This window comes from Alligator mississippiensis, chromosome 3 (genome assembly GCF_030867095.1).
Source record: "Alligator mississippiensis isolate rAllMis1 chromosome 3, rAllMis1, whole genome shotgun sequence".
Lineage (NCBI taxonomy): Eukaryota > Metazoa > Chordata > Crocodylia > Alligatoridae > Alligator > Alligator mississippiensis.
Genome location: NC_081826.1, coordinates 230,236,111 through 230,251,666, shown reverse-complemented (window position 1 = coordinate 230,251,666; position 15,556 = coordinate 230,236,111). Strand labels below are relative to the sequence as shown.

General features: G+C 39.4%; 1 protein-coding gene across 4 annotated transcripts in view; it reads left to right on the top strand.

Annotated features, from left to right (window-relative positions):
• The window catches only part of FER (FER tyrosine kinase), a 363,406-nt gene that overhangs the window by 77,087 nt on the left and 270,763 nt on the right, over positions 1–15,556 (top strand). For 3 of the 4 annotated variants that reach the window (XM_019484266.2, XM_059724955.1, XM_059724956.1), the window contains 2 exons: positions 1,145–1,282; positions 3,245–3,364. In XM_019484266.2, the coding sequence (XP_019339811.1) occupies positions 1,145–1,282; positions 3,245–3,364 (258 nt within the window). Of the gene's footprint in view, positions 1–1,144; positions 1,283–3,244; positions 3,365–13,556; positions 14,145–15,556 lie in introns of those variants that run through there. The other variant, XM_019484274.2, reaches the window with a different exon arrangement.

Genomic DNA, 15,556 nt, shown 5'->3' with positions numbered 1-15,556 from the left:
AGGAACTTGGACTGAAGTTGGATTGAACATACTTAGTGAGGACCTTCCCTGATTTCTTGTCCCCCAAGTCTGTAGTGACCACAAGTATGACCTGGGACTAGGATCTTTGTTCCTCTGGAGTTCTTGGACGTATTGTTTTAGGAGTCCTGGAACTGCTCTGTCTCTCTGTCTCCAGCTCCAATTCTCTCTTTTGCTGGCAATCTTCATACTCTACCTTTTTTTGTAGCCCCTCCAGCTGTAGTTCACTTTCCCTTAAGATCAATCTCTATTGCTCAGCTCTATTGCTCCAGTTGTGGGAAAGCATTATGATGAAGGCTGGCTGCTCTAACCATTGTGGTCAACAACAGTACTGTCCTTCCATGCTTGCAGGCTGAGCTGCCATCCTAGCACCAGTTTTCTAGCCAGTCTGGGGTCCTGTGCTCAACTGTTCATTACAACGAGTCTGATTACCTGGCCTTTCTTTGCCTTTCCCATGGTTACACCTCCTTTTGTGGAATAGTTCTGCAGCCCTCCTTTTAACTGCTTGTATGCTGAAACCTTAGCCCTAGCTTCAGGTAGTTCAAATAGGCACTCTGTGATTCTGCTGCTGATGCCACCTGTCTATGATCTATGATGTGAGGTCAGAAAGTCGGGGGGGTGGGGTGTTGTGTAAAAAGTGTGCTACTACTGGAGTTTGTGTGTCTGTGTCCTTTACTTCTCCCTTCTCTAGTTTGACAGGCCTCCAGGTTGGTTTTTAACTGTCACTGTACCTGCTTCTTTCCTCAGACCTGAAGAAGAAAGCTTCACATTCATAAGCTTATCCAAGTTCATCCCAAATGCAGATGGTCCAATAAAGGATATTTTTGTCGCTGACAAATCCTTGCCTCATGTAATTCTGGGCCCATGATGGTTGCAACTTAACTACAGTGCTACCAAAACAAGAACTAAAATATTGTTTTGTTAGGTTTAGGGTCAAAATTCTTACCAAGTTGAGTGTTTGTATATATTATAGAACACCAAACATTAGGAATATTCACACAAAAGATTAAAATTTAAGTAATTTCCTGCTTCTTTAAATGCTTTCTTTTAGTTTGTAAATTAAGGTGGTTTCCAAATATTCATGAAAGTCTACTGTGTTGTACATGTGGATTTTTTTTCTCTTTAGAAAAGGAATCCTTGATGAATACAGTCAAATCACCAGTCTTGTAACAGAAGAAATAGTGAATGTCCATAAAGAGATTCAGACTTCCGTTGAACAGATTGACCCAAACACAGAGTACAGTGGCTTCATAGAAACTCATAGGTATATTTTTTCACTTTCATCCATTTTCCCTGACAAAAGAAAACCATATTCTGTATTGCCTCTTCACACTGCAGAAATGATGCTTCATTTTCTTTCAATTGGTTTTTCTAAAATTGCTCCTTGTCTGTCATGATTTTATTATAGTTTATTACATTGTCTGAGTTGCATGTCCCCACGCATTTAAACTGTGCAAGGACTTGTTTTATAGGTAAAGGAATCTGACACCAAGTTACCAGTTTAAAAAAAAAAAGGTATTACAAGTAATATCTGTTTAAAAAAAAATGCAACTAGACAATTTTTGGAGGTAGAAATTTTGTTAGAGAAATTTACCACAAAAAATGGCGTGCATCTGTGAGTGCAGTGTAGAGTAGAGATTAGTAGTACTTTGGCTAGTTTTAAACTAGTTACCTTGAGTACAAGTAGTGATCTAAACTATGGTAGCACAGCTCTGCCAAGTAATTTACCTTTCTTCTTGGCAGTGTGAGAGAGAGCTAGGGACCTACGTAAATTGTGGCGGATGTTCACAGTGCAATGGCACCTTTAGTTTCTGTTCACTGCATGTCCTCCCCACTGCTAAGTGGCTGACAGACCCAAGCTGCAGCATTAATTGCCTCTTGGCCACTGAGTGGCTGTCGGTGGGGGGCGCATGGTGAAAAGAACATGATTAAAGGCACTGCTGTGCTTCAAATTCCACCATGATTTAGGTAGGTCCCTAGTTATAGCTACTTATCTGTGACTGAAGTGTAGGCATGCCCACTGTTACCTATATGCTGTGCTCTTTCAAGCCAGCTTTGTCTTAAGAATTAATTTTACTTGCCTGTGATTGATCAGTCTCCTGTTTCAGGTAAATAGTCTCACTAAGAGAAATAGTCTTACTAAGCTAGTTGGGTCCAATTATTTATATGCAGTCTTGCAACCGAATCGCTTGGTGTGAACTGATACACCCAGATGAATACCCTTTCAGATTCTTAATTAGATAGTGAACTTAATCCAAGGAGTTGTCTTAGCTTTTGTTTTCTAGTATGCTTTTTAAGACTGCACTCTTATTTCAAAGACGAGCAAATGTATCCAATTTCAAATCTTCTTTACCCTTCATAACTTTGTAAAGTTTTGGACGTGCATTACTTTTGTAGGATTACAAAATGGCTCAGCACTTAGGATAGAAATAGATGCCACTTAATGAACTAGATTAGCTTTGCTGCAGTGTGTTGTGGCACAGCTAATCTGCTTTACTGGGCAAAATGCATATTGCCCCTTGTCCCAAACTTCATGTGGGACAAGGGGTGATGTTGTCTCTCCACATTCCCAGCCCAACCAGACCCAAGGCACAGGGCTGACAGAGCAGAGAAAGTGGGGCTTTCCCCTGCCCATTCAGACCTGAGGAAGGAGGTTTGGCTGAGCAGGGGAACCTGGGTCTGGTTGAGTGGGGGAAGCAGGGCTTTTTGGTGCCCAGCCAGACGCAAGGCATGGGTCTGGCTGCACAGAGAAAATGCTACAGAAGTGATAGACATCTGCTGCAATATAGTGGCAGAGTCTGCTACCACCTTTTGTCATGCCTCTGATTTTTGTGCTACCATGAAAAAAAATTATCGTGGCATAAATAAGGTGTTTGTTCCCTCCCTTAAAGCTGCTGCTGCTGCCACCCTGTTTGCTGAACAGTATTTTGGTGGAGCAGGGTGGTAGCAGCTCTGTCACAGCTTCTGTAGTTGCATCTTTGCTTGTTACAGGCTGTCAAGGAGTCAGCCACTCTCCCAACCTCCACCTGTTGGAGAGGAGGAGGGAGAGCAGATTTGTCTGGGATGCTGGGGGTTTGAAAGAACCCCTGTAAGTACTACATATAACTGTGTACTCCTTGCATGTGCACTACACAGTGTAATGCAACAGAGAAGTTCCTGTTTGAAACAGAAACTTTTTTTATTGGTACTGCTATTTCACATCTTGGTTATTTTGGTTACTTAACAGGTCACCAGAGGTTGTAGAACAAGAAATAGAATTTGATACCTCTTTACTGGAAGAAAATGAAAATCTTCAAGCCAATGAGATTATGTGGAATAATTTAACAGCAGAAAGCTTGCAAGCCATGTAAGTACTTAAAAACATCTTTTTGGATTGCTGTCATATGTTTGAGTTCACATACTCAGCTCATTGCACAATTCCATGTCATCAGTTTCTCAAATGTTATAAGACCTAATTTAAAAAGTAAGACTTTAGCTTTACTTCAGAACTCATACATACTGGTATTTTTTTATTGTTCCTTTTTTTCCTGGCACAGGCTCATGACCCTTAAAAATTGCAGTGTGGGGCTAATTTCATGGTATCCACACAGTCTGCGAAATTGTGATTTTTCTCAGGGCCCTACAAATTTGTTGTAGTCAACCACCAACGTAGAAGAATCAAGAAGAAGACTAAAAATGGAAAAATAAAGTGTCCAGTCACTGGAGATTAGGAGAAAAATAGTTCTTAATTACAAATGTTAGGAGATATATTGTATTCTCTTTTTTCTATTTTGCTTAGGCATGAAAGCTTCCAGCATGCAGTTTGTAAGAGAATCATGTATTGCATAATGTACTTAACACAAAGCTTGAGATTTAGCAAAAAGAACAGCAAAATAAACTGTTTAGAAGTCTTTCTTCATCCTTAAGTCCCTATGTGCTTGTGCTTCCTTCATTTGTTTAATGCAATTCATCAACTTATTTAAATTAAAATTTGAAGGAAGTGATAAGTCATTGAAAAGATAGAGTAATTATTTCTTATAGTTTTAATTATTCTTAGTGAGCTTTTCGATGTCATACTACAAAGAAAGAGACAACCTTTTAGTTGCTAAAATACGGCTGTGGCATCCCAAAATAGCATAAAATCTAGTTTGGAATGTTATATAACATAAAAGTAACAGATAATAACATTACAGTGAAAGGAGGGATGAAAAGGAAAAATAATAAAAATGCTTTTATGGGTTGTGCTATATATAAAACAGAACCATTAATAGTTTGGAATCTGATTACTTTGGAGAGACTGAGTTTTAGAGTAAGATAATACATGTAGGGAGCAAAGCAAAGTCAAAAGTGGGAAGCAAGAACTGCAACTGTTTTTTGAAAAAGGATTTGAAGTGGGAGAGGTAGATTCTAGCTGCACAAGAATGGGCTTTTTATCAGAAAGAAGAAAAATGAGTGGCTTGTTAGAAAAGAGCTTATGGGAGAGTCGATGTTTTTCTTCACCCCATTATGTTACTACAGTGTAAACGATTAATACCCAATTGCTTTTTGAGAGAGATGTTTCTTAATTTGATATTTCGGAATTCAAACCAGGATTTTAGAATCAGACCCAGTGGTTATAAGACTGCATCATGAATACTTTTATTGTAACAAACAATTTGTTTGTTAAATACTGTTATGAGGATCAAATAGTTTCTCATAAACTCATGTAAAGTGTATTTAGGTAATGGACTCGGAACCTGGAATCTCTGGGACCTCAATTTCATTAGAAACATTAAGTGTGAATTATATTATTGAGTAAAAAAAGTAAGGAATATTTTAAAGACTATGGTTTAATACTCGAGGCCTTTTTCAGTTCTGATTTTTTTCTGACTATATATATAGGTGATACCTAACAGAGAGCAATTCAGTCACATGAATTATCACTTTTTTTTTTACCTATGGAAACTAAATGTTGATGTGTTGTTGGGATTGTGCATTAGATATAATCGTGCCTTATTGTGGGTGTAGGGGGAGCCTGATCTTGGGTTTCCCCTGCATTGGCAAGAACCAGGCTTCTGTTGCTGGGTTCTCCCTTCACTGAGGGGGCTTCCAGCCATGGGGGCCACGTATAGCCAGGACCAAGAGTTCTGGATTTGGAAGTTGTGGGGAGGTGGCTGCACCTCTCTGGATCTGAAGGAAAAGAACATGCTGCTGGATTTCTCCTGACCAAAGACTTTAAATAAGATCCCAGAAAGAGATCTATAGCTGTTGTGATAGAGTGGAATTATACTGAATGGGGGAGTCATCTGCTTGGCTTGATCTCATATAAGGCTTTGCAGACCAAGAATGAAAGTATGGTTTTGACTTAAATTCCAAAAACAGCCGATGAAGAGAGAAATACACTCTGTTAATGCGTTTTTCTCACCATGTGTTACTGAGGGAACTGGCTCTTTGTGCTCTGGGAAAACATGAATACATTTACAAGGTGAGAAGTGTCTTATTAGATGTAGGAAAATTATAACAATCAAGCCTGGACATTATGTATATACTAGCCAAATACCTGTCAAGAATGATGGGGTGGGAGAGCGGGGCCTGGGATGGAGTGCCGCCACCTAACGCCCCATGCTGCCGCTGTTTTGCCTCTTGCAGGGAGCACTGCTAGCCTTGGCTCCCCCATCCCCTGCCTGGTCCTCGGTGAGGCTTCAGAATCATGGCAGTGCTCCCCTACGCTTGGAGCACTCTGATTTTCGGTTTCCATCAGCCAATCAGAGTGCAAATAAAGCGTTACAGATTGACAGACAGACAGACTTAGGCTTTTATAATATTAGAATATTATTGCAGAAGTCTTCATGCAATATAACAAGTTCAGTTTTCTTGTCATTTATAGCTGGAAAAGGTATCTTTCACAGCTGTACTTACTTGCATGTGTTAAGCAGCTTTGACATGTGAATAGTAGTACTACGGATTGTCTTAACCAGGAGGGATCACGTTATGGCCCACAGGATGGATCTGGCCCGCAGAACCATGTGTAATCTAGCAGTTGCCCAGGGCTGGAGCAATTAAGACGGCTGCTGGCTGGCTGTCTGTCTGTCAAATTTCCAGACCTCTAGGGAGCTCTATAGGCCAGATCTAGAGTGAGGAACTGTTTCATTTAGCCTGCTGGCCTTCCCACTGAGCTGGAAATTTGATGGTGAGACAAGTGGCAGCTGTTGCAGCTCTGAGAACAGCAGCATCAAATTCTAGCCCTGCAGGCCAGATGAAATGGCATTGCATGCCACATTCAGGCCATGGACTGACCCCGTCCTCTGGATCTGGCCTGTGGATTGGTCCTGCACTACTCATGTGGCCTGAAGGACTAGATGATTTGGACCACTGGTCTTGAGAATCTCTAGGTTGTGCTGTAGAGGCACTGAATTTTTCCGTTTTCTTCACCATTTTTACAGACACCTTTCTAATGTTTAGTTTCAACTCTTCAATCAGTTACTGATTTCACCAAAGCCATTGGATAGCTGAGCAATAGTGCCTTTTGTCTTTGATGCCATGGTGACAGGCAGTTGTGTGGCACTTTTTTATGGCTTGCTGATGTTTTACTCTGACCTGTTTCATGGTTTAGCCAAGTAGCTACATGTGTATATTACTGAAGAACATGGGGAGAGAGGATAGTTTTGTACAGGACACCAAAATTGGAGAGCTCTATAGATACAGTCTAAGTGAGTTGGAGTTTGCTGGTGTATAACTGAAGTTACCTTGGCATAATCCTGCTTAATTCTTAAGGTCTGATAGCAAAATTCCATTATCAGCAGTTGCCAGTGCTGGTTGAAGTCCAATAATATGAATATGTCACTCTTGCCTGGTGAAAAGATCCATCAACAATGACATTGCCTGAAGTCTGAGAAGAGTTAAAGATATTGGCATTGTCTAGAGCATGGGTAGGCAATTATTTCAGCTGGAGGCCCACTTAATGGGTTTTGGTGAGCTATCAAGGTAGCCCCACCCCTTGACAGTTGCCATGCCTGCTGGCTGCCATCTTGGGACTGGAAGTCCTACCCCTGGCCCCTGACATTTGCCACAGGAAGTCCCTCCTCTTGTTCCCACAAGTGCTTCTTTTGGGAAGTGGGGTTTGGCCTCTTGGAGCCAGAAAAAAACAGACAAATTATATACTTGATCTGAGCCTTCATATATTTTAATTCTATTTCAAAAATATTTTTGTCCTGATTAGATAGAGGTGATTGCATAATAGCACAAAAATAGTCTTACTAATGTATATTGTGTTGGGGGTATGGGGTTTGGGGGGGGCTGTGGGTGTTGGGGGTGTGTGGATGTGGGGCGATAGAGGTGTGGGGTGTGGGTATCTGGTTTGTGGGGAACTGTGGATATGTGGGGGGCCTGTGGGGTGTCTTGAGGGGGGAAGGAATGGGGGTGTATGGGTGTGTGTATGTATAGTGGGCTGTGTGTGTGGGGGCCAGTCCTACAAACATGCCCTCCCATTGCGCACAGCCCCTGCAGCCAGTGGTAGTGGCAGGCAGAACTCCCAGATGGTGCGCAGTCCTGGGAGCCCCAGGACTCCATGTGGCTGGGTCAGCAACTCCATTGCATGAGGCTCATGCCTGGACTTTGTGCCACTGCGGGGAGCCCTGCTCTATGAAACTGGTAGTACTGGTCACGGATCTGGGCCATTGTGGCAGAGAAGTGGGTGGAGCTGACTCGGCTCCATAGTGCGGAGCTCCCTGCCATTTTCCATGACCTGCACCTAGCAGTGAGTGCAGCTGGGCTGCCTGCTCCATCACACGTGGCTCCCTCCAGAAGCACGTGGCTTGGGCTTAGAGCCTGGGAACTGCATGCGAGCCCTGTGTGATAGAGCCAAGCAGACCTCACGCTTCTGCTGGCCTGCCCTGGGTCCCTGCCAGCCCTGGCCCTGGCTCACGGGCGTGGCCCCTGTACTCCCGCCCAGCTTCTGCTTTGCTCCCTCACGCCGCTGCTGCCACTCCTCCCTTTGCCCATCCACCCATCCCTCCCACTGCCACTGCTACCACCACTCCCACCCCCCACCGCCACTGCTACCACCATCACCACTTCCTTTACCACTGCTGCCCTTCTTCTGACACTTCCTTATCTTCCCTTTGCCCACCACCACCCTTCCCTTATCTATTGCCACTTCTCTACCTGTGGGGCTGGGGCTAGGGCCATCCTGCAGGTGAAAGTGGGAGCACAGTGCCTGCCACCCCCGCAGGAGTGAGCAGGAGACCTGCTTGCAGGCCCGATAAAATTGCCTGGCAGGCTGGATGTGGCCTGCAGACTTTATTTTGCCCACCCCTAGTCTAGAGCCAGGGCTAAGTCTCCGAAACTCACTAGTCAAAATCTATTGGTCACTGTGCTCTTGGAAACCCTGTCTCCCTCAGTGTTCCTGTGAATTAAGCTTGCACTTCCTTCTTGCCCACAAGGCCTTCTTCACTGAACTCCTGACTGCATACCTTACCATTTTCTTGTTTGTCTTACTAGCATCTTATGATCCATTATGAATCTCAGCCTTGCTATCTTTTCTTTCATCTCCTTTTGCAAATATTTCTATGATGGTTTCCTTTCTCCTTCTGCTTGGAAAAGTACTGAAATCCATTTGTTTTAAGTTGATTGAAATCACTAATTATAATCAAAGTGATTCAAATCACTGTTTTTAATTATTATTTAAATTAGCAGGTAGGACATCTTGATTAAATAATTGATTTTTAATCTTGTTTTACATTTGTACTTCACAATGTATTTTCTTAAAGAAAGGTTCATTCTCATTGGTTGGTATAACTGTTAAAATGTGTAGATTTGCATTGTTTTGCTAATCAGAAGCATGTGCTACATGGACCTCCAAGTATTTTAAATAGTTCTATATCTTATTAGTATATTCAGATTCTAATTTTTATTTTTTATTATGTTGGGAAATGATGCATTTATATATACTAGAAAATTTGTATCTTTGAATTTTTGTCAAACTGGATTTAGGAGAAAATTGAGGTTCAATCAAGAATACACCAAAGTAGCAGATTAAAAGTATTTTTTTAGAGTTAAATAGAACTGCTCTAAATGTGATGAATATGTGAAAGAAATATTCTAAACATGGGCTACTTTTAAAACTCTTTCTTTAAAGGAAAAAAAAAAGGACAGGGGGTAGGAGTAGGGATTGAGACTAATCGTCATGTGAATTGCCCAAGTGTTTCTGATCACTATGTGTTAGATTTGCAAAAGTATTTTGACATTTAGATCCAGATGGATACTAAATGAGATTTTTAAAATAAAATCATATGGTAGATGGGTTTTTTTAAAATCTATGGAGTTAGATGCTTAATCTGCTTTTGAAATACCTGTTAGATGCATTTTTAGAACAATCTGTTTCATTTCATGCCATGAAGAAACTGGGGATCATTGTGTATCCATTTCCCTTCCTCTCTCCATATACTCCTTGTCTATCTCAACAATTACAAATAGATTAGAAGTGTGGTATGACATATATGCAATAAAATAAAGGTAGCTTAAAATTGCATCCTCATTTTATTGTGTACTCATATTTTTTTTCACTACTTTCCTCATATTTCTGAAATATCTTGCATATCCAGTGATAGAATATTTCTGTTTATAAAAAAAAAAAATAGCTCTTGCAATAAATCCAAATAATATGATAGTAGGTTAATCTTTTCTTGGATCATGCATGTTTTCAAAAGGTTAATCTAAAAAAATCCCACCTTGTAGGATAACTTTGTGGATTGTACTTGGCATGCATATTAGCAAAGTGAAATGTATAATATATTTGGCAATGACATGACATTTCTGCAAGGGCCGTTTGACATACCTTTGACTGAGAGGCCACATGCTACGTACTGTGCAGTGTTGCAATCTGTCAGATTATGTTTGTGATTTTCATTTTCTGGTGTTTTGACAAATGCTGTCTTGGAATTGTTAAATAATATGAAACACCGTAAGTGGAAAATGTTTATTTTACATAAGGGAAATGTTTACAAACTGAATTGCAATATAATTCTTGAAGAGCCTCATCAGTTTACACGAGTTCTCCAAAATGTATAACCATTTACACAGTAAAAGCTCTGAGGGCCCTTCTACATATGTAGGTACATCTGTGATGGGGTATAATATGCAATCCACACAATTGTACCTCCTGCCATTGCTGTGCACACAGGGCATACAGTGTGAATTAAAAACAAGCAGGAATCTTATCTAGAGATAAGGCAGAACGCCACATTTATTGGAATATAAAACATAAAAAGAATAAAGGACAGTAAGGTTATTTGCTTCACTCATTCCCATGTGTATGTATTCATTCATTCATTCATTCATACAAAGAAACAAGCGCACGCACACACACACACAGAGTTAGACAGTCCTGCAAAGGTTAAGGTGTTACCAAGTTCTAAAGTTGCTCAGGTTAGTCTGGTGGCCGGCCAGACTGACCACGAGAGATGGAGTCAGGTTTTGTTGGACATGCTGAAAACTCCTCCTTGCAGGTGGAAAAGACCCAAAGCCTTGTCTTTGTGTTCATTCTTTATAGTGATCGCTGTGCATACAAGACTATGGATTCTGCTGAGTCAGACAGGAAGGTCATCCTCCTTGTCCTGTTGGCAGGCTGGGATTGGTAGGACATGATTTTCTAGCTTTGTGGTCTGCATTCTCCAGGCTGAAGCATGATCTAGTATTTTGTAATCCTTAACTGCTGACTAGATGTTGCTGCAGCCTTTAACCATTAAACCACAGAAAGCTATTTTCACCTGCTGCAAGAGGACTGCTTTCCTTTACGTTGTCACATACATACATCATTCACTCTCTCGTTACCTCTTTCCACATACTCTAGACATGCCACAAACCTTGCATAAGCATTTTCTGTATACTAAATTTAAGTTTTCAAATCATGAGACTAATAGGTCGAATACATTTATGCTAAGCAATAGGAAATTTAAAATATATGGTTAATTCCAGAATACTAATGATGACTGATTAGTTAATATAAAAAGTAAATCATAACCAGATTAACTTTATCTTAATGGTTAAATATTTCATTATATAAAAAGAAAACTAGCAATATAAGCAATCAGAGCAATTATAGTCACTACAATACTACACCATAGTCTTTGGAAGCCCTGGGGCAGGGAGATGCAGCTGCTGTGATCTCCCAGCCCTCAAAGGTTTCACACATCTCCAGGGCTGGGAGTGAGCAGCAGCCATGATCTCCCAGCCTCAGGGGCTCCACGCACCCTTGGGGCTGAGAGATCACAGTTGTCTGGTGCTTGCCAGGACCCAGCTGGGTCCTGGTACCAGGAGACATGTTGCTGGGACCCAGAGTCCACAGCTGCTGGAGCTAAGAGTCCCCTTGGTTGCAGAACTCACAGCCCCAGCTGGGCATGGTGCACCCCTATGGCTGGGATCCCCATCAGCTGACAGGGCACCCAGTTGCAAAGTAATTTACATGTGTAAATTAAAGCTTGATATCCACAAGCTATAAAGTAGTATACATTTTTGGTGTCTTAACTTCATAGCTGGTTGGAGAATTTATCATGTGATAAGTACTTTGCACATGTAGCTGGCCTAAAGGTAATTGCTGAATTTATCGGTTAATTGAGTGATACCTGTAACGTGTAGAGCGGTGTGAAATTGATTTAGCTATTGTACAGCTAAAACATAATCTGTCAATCTGAGCAGTAGCTTGAGTTGCTAAACAGAGCAAATAGGAGAAGTTCTGAGATAAAAGAATATTTTAAACTAGTATATGGACAACTTTTCATACTTGGATTTCTCTATCAAAGAATGTGATCACTATTAACATGACGACAGATGGCGAAAAGTAAATGTTCTCAATGGGCAAGTTCAATCCATCCATTGACTTATGGTTGCCCAGGAGGGTTATGAATTGCATAGCCCTGTTATCTGGCACGAGTGGGGAATGGGGTGCTGGGTATCTAAATATTCCGGTTACCTGAGGGTGGTGGGTTTTGGCTGGACACAGAGTGGGGGGTGGGGGTGGAGGAAGAGTTGATGGGGGTGACACAGAATGGCGGCAGTGCAGGGTGGACGTTTTGGCTGGACGTGGAGTGGTGGTAGCACAGGGTGGTGGGTGGCAGCGGCAGCCGCTGTATGCAACCTTTCCCCCCCAGTCCCGTGTGTCTGGCTGGCTGGAAATTCCGGTTAATACAGTATAGCACCATGAATGAAAGGGATGTGGGGGTAATAATAGGCCACAGTATGAATATGAGACGTCGGTGCGATGCTGTAGCCAGTAGGGCAAATAATACTCTGGCATGCATTAATCGATGCATCTCCAGCAAAGCCAAGGAGGTGATTCTCCTGCTCTACTTAGCACTGGTGAGACCGCAGCTAGAGTACTGCATGCAGTTCTGGGCACCACACTTCAACAAGGACATGGACAATTATTTTAAGTTGTGATGAAAATTCTAAAGGTATAAGTGTCAGAGGTCATTTAAAAAATTCTTAAACTTTTAAAATATCCCTCTCTGTGGATAATTCACATTAAGATGTTTAACATTTTAATGTAATTAGGCTTGTTGTATGCAATTAGAGAACAGGATGCATTGGTTAGTTTATCATTCATCAATAGGAAAGTCTGCACAAAGATCAATATGTTGTATTAATTGTGTGTGTAGGTAATTACCTTTTGGGGTTTGATTCTTCACTGCTCAAGTCAGTGAAAATGTGGCTGGATCATGATTCATGATTTCATGAGCCTGAATTCATGAAAGCTGGATCATATCCTAGGAGATTACAAAATGTTATATTTGAATCCCAATGAACCAAACAGATGTAAGTTTTTATATTTAGTTATTTCAGACTAAGTGGAAAATGAAGATAAATTCCCCAAATCAGTAACCTTAGCAAAAACAATTAAATGTATTTTGGAGTTCAAGGAAAATGACAGTCCTATATATGCATTATTGGGCGAAGTGTAATTGAACATTTACCCCCACTTACAAAATAAATGACGTAGAAAATTATCTCAGTTCCACATTTTCAAATAGTTTTATATTTATGAATTTATAAGGGAAAGTAAATTGTAGAATAAAAAATAATGGTGCATTAGCAGTACAATGCAACACAGAGGCAGACTGTATTATCTGCAGGGAATAGTTAGCATAGGTTAACATAGTAGTTCTTTGAAAATATAATACTAGGATAAAATATTGTCATTAGAGGATTTTCGTATGTATACAAAGAGCAAGTAATAAACTGCCATAGAATAATAAAACTGCTTAATGAGCTAGTAAAAGTCAGAAGGGAAACATGAATCAAACCATTCCCAGATGACCTAAAATAATCTTCCAAAAAGCTGTTTTATATCATTTTGATCTATATTTGTTAATATTTGATGCTGTGTGATGTCAGTGATCCAGAAGAATATGAAAGATGTTTTGTGTGGACGTTAATTTGTATACCCAGCATGAGGTAGAATGTTTCATAGATTTCTAATATTTCCATGTTAATTTTAAAGATGAAGAATTAGAATTGTTTTTATTAAAGTTAACAATGATAAAAGTGACTGACAAGTTAGTAATAATAGTCTTTTTCTGAACCAGTTTCATCTGGAAGACAGATTCAAGGCCATGGTGAAATATCCTGTGACAAATTAACCAGGGTGATGATACAAGATAGTCTGAGATACCAGCTGTACCCAGTCCTAAATGGTGTCCAAACTACAGATGGGTATTTAAAACAAAAAGAAAGATTGAGTAAGAGAAAATAAGTTAGTTATTTTTTTTTAAAGATAAGTCCAAACTTACTTACAGATTTCAGAGGTGTTGGGAAGATCAACAGCAATGTGATATTGCAATTTGCTGTTCAGAAACTCATTGAAAAAATGCATTTTTGAGATGACAATAAATGTTAATTTGGGTTAACTTCCATATTTTAATGCTTGATCATTAGATAGAGTGCTGAATTTGCATAAGTTGATTTTTAGATTGAAAGACTGTACTGTGTCGAAAGAAAAATGTTGAAAGAACTGTATTTAAAGTCAGATATATGGTCAGCAACTAAATATTTTTAAACAGTGTTTTAAAATGAAGATAATTGAATTCATTTCAAATTTAATATCAATACAAAGTTTCTGTCATAGTGCATATATAAGAGATTACTGCTGTGTTTTCATCATAATATTATGACCCATATCATTATTATCATTAGTAATCCATTTAGTTACTTTCAATGCAAATAAAGATGTTTGGTAAAAATGCGGCTGTCATATGATACTTTTTTACTAGGTATAGAGATTTAAGTTGTTTGAAGTTTAGGGATTAGTATAGACCTTATTTAAACATAAACATATACATATTTTTGTATTTCTAGAAACTATGTCCTCCTGAGCCCCATTTACGTGTGTTTTGGTAATTAAAGGTTTGTAAGCTTAAATCTGATTTCAGAACCCTAAATTAAATTCTTTGGGAAGTAAATCACAACTGAATAAAATGTAATGGGAAACAGGGAATATCATATTTATAGTCAAATCCAGTGAAACTGTTTTTGAGTTATGAAATATGGAGTACTGTTTCCAGAAAGCTAAAGCCTACTGTTTTTCAAGATGAAACAGGCTGCCCCACAGTGTAGCAGTAGTATTTGTGGAAAGAAAATAGCACAGTTTAAAAAAAAAAAAAAAAAGATTGGAATTGTACCATTGTTGCTGGAATATGTATATTGATAACTGTATATTAGAAATAACATGATTGGCAAAGAGAGAGTGGAATATAACTGGATATATTTAGGGAAGGAATAGATTCTCTTGCATATTACTTGGTATTCTTGTGGTATAAGAACTGCTTCAATCTTAATATGAATTAAAACACGTATGAAATAAATATGCATATTCCTGTATCAGAGAATGAATCCTTTATCTACTATGTACAGTGTCGTTGTATTAATTGGTTTATATTAGGCAACACTTCTGACCCTTGAATCTTTTGTAAGTATGCTTACAGAGTAACAATAAATGTGTTTAATGTGCAATAATGCTTCAGTTAATAGAGTATTATGGTACAAATTTACTTTTATTGCTGTCAGGTTAACACTGTTACCAAAGACTAGATTTTAAAAAAATATGATTAATTATAAAGAAGAGTACTACGGATCCCTCTACTGTGCTCAAATGGAGTGTTTTAATTTGTAGTGCAAGACCTATTGGCTCGGCTTTTATTACTTTTATGCATGAATGTCATTACTACTGATTGTAAATATTTCTCTAAAGTGCCCTTCAACAGTCTGGAAGATTTCTATATTTTGGATAGCTTCACGTTAATTTATAGTATCTTAGTGAAGCCAAGGTCCATTTACCATGTTTTCTGTATCTATGCTAAAAGAACCTTTAAGAAACTCAGATTATTCGTTTTACTGCGTATGACTACATATTCTACAGTGGATGCAAAGAGAAACAATATAAATAAAATAAACAGATTAAGAAACATATTGCCAAGAAGGGGAAACTGACAAACTAGAATGCAGTTTGAGGAATGCTGCTTCCAGTTTTAGCTCTTCTACCATATTTAATTATATAGAGAAAAATGTGCAAATATGCACAAACTGTCAT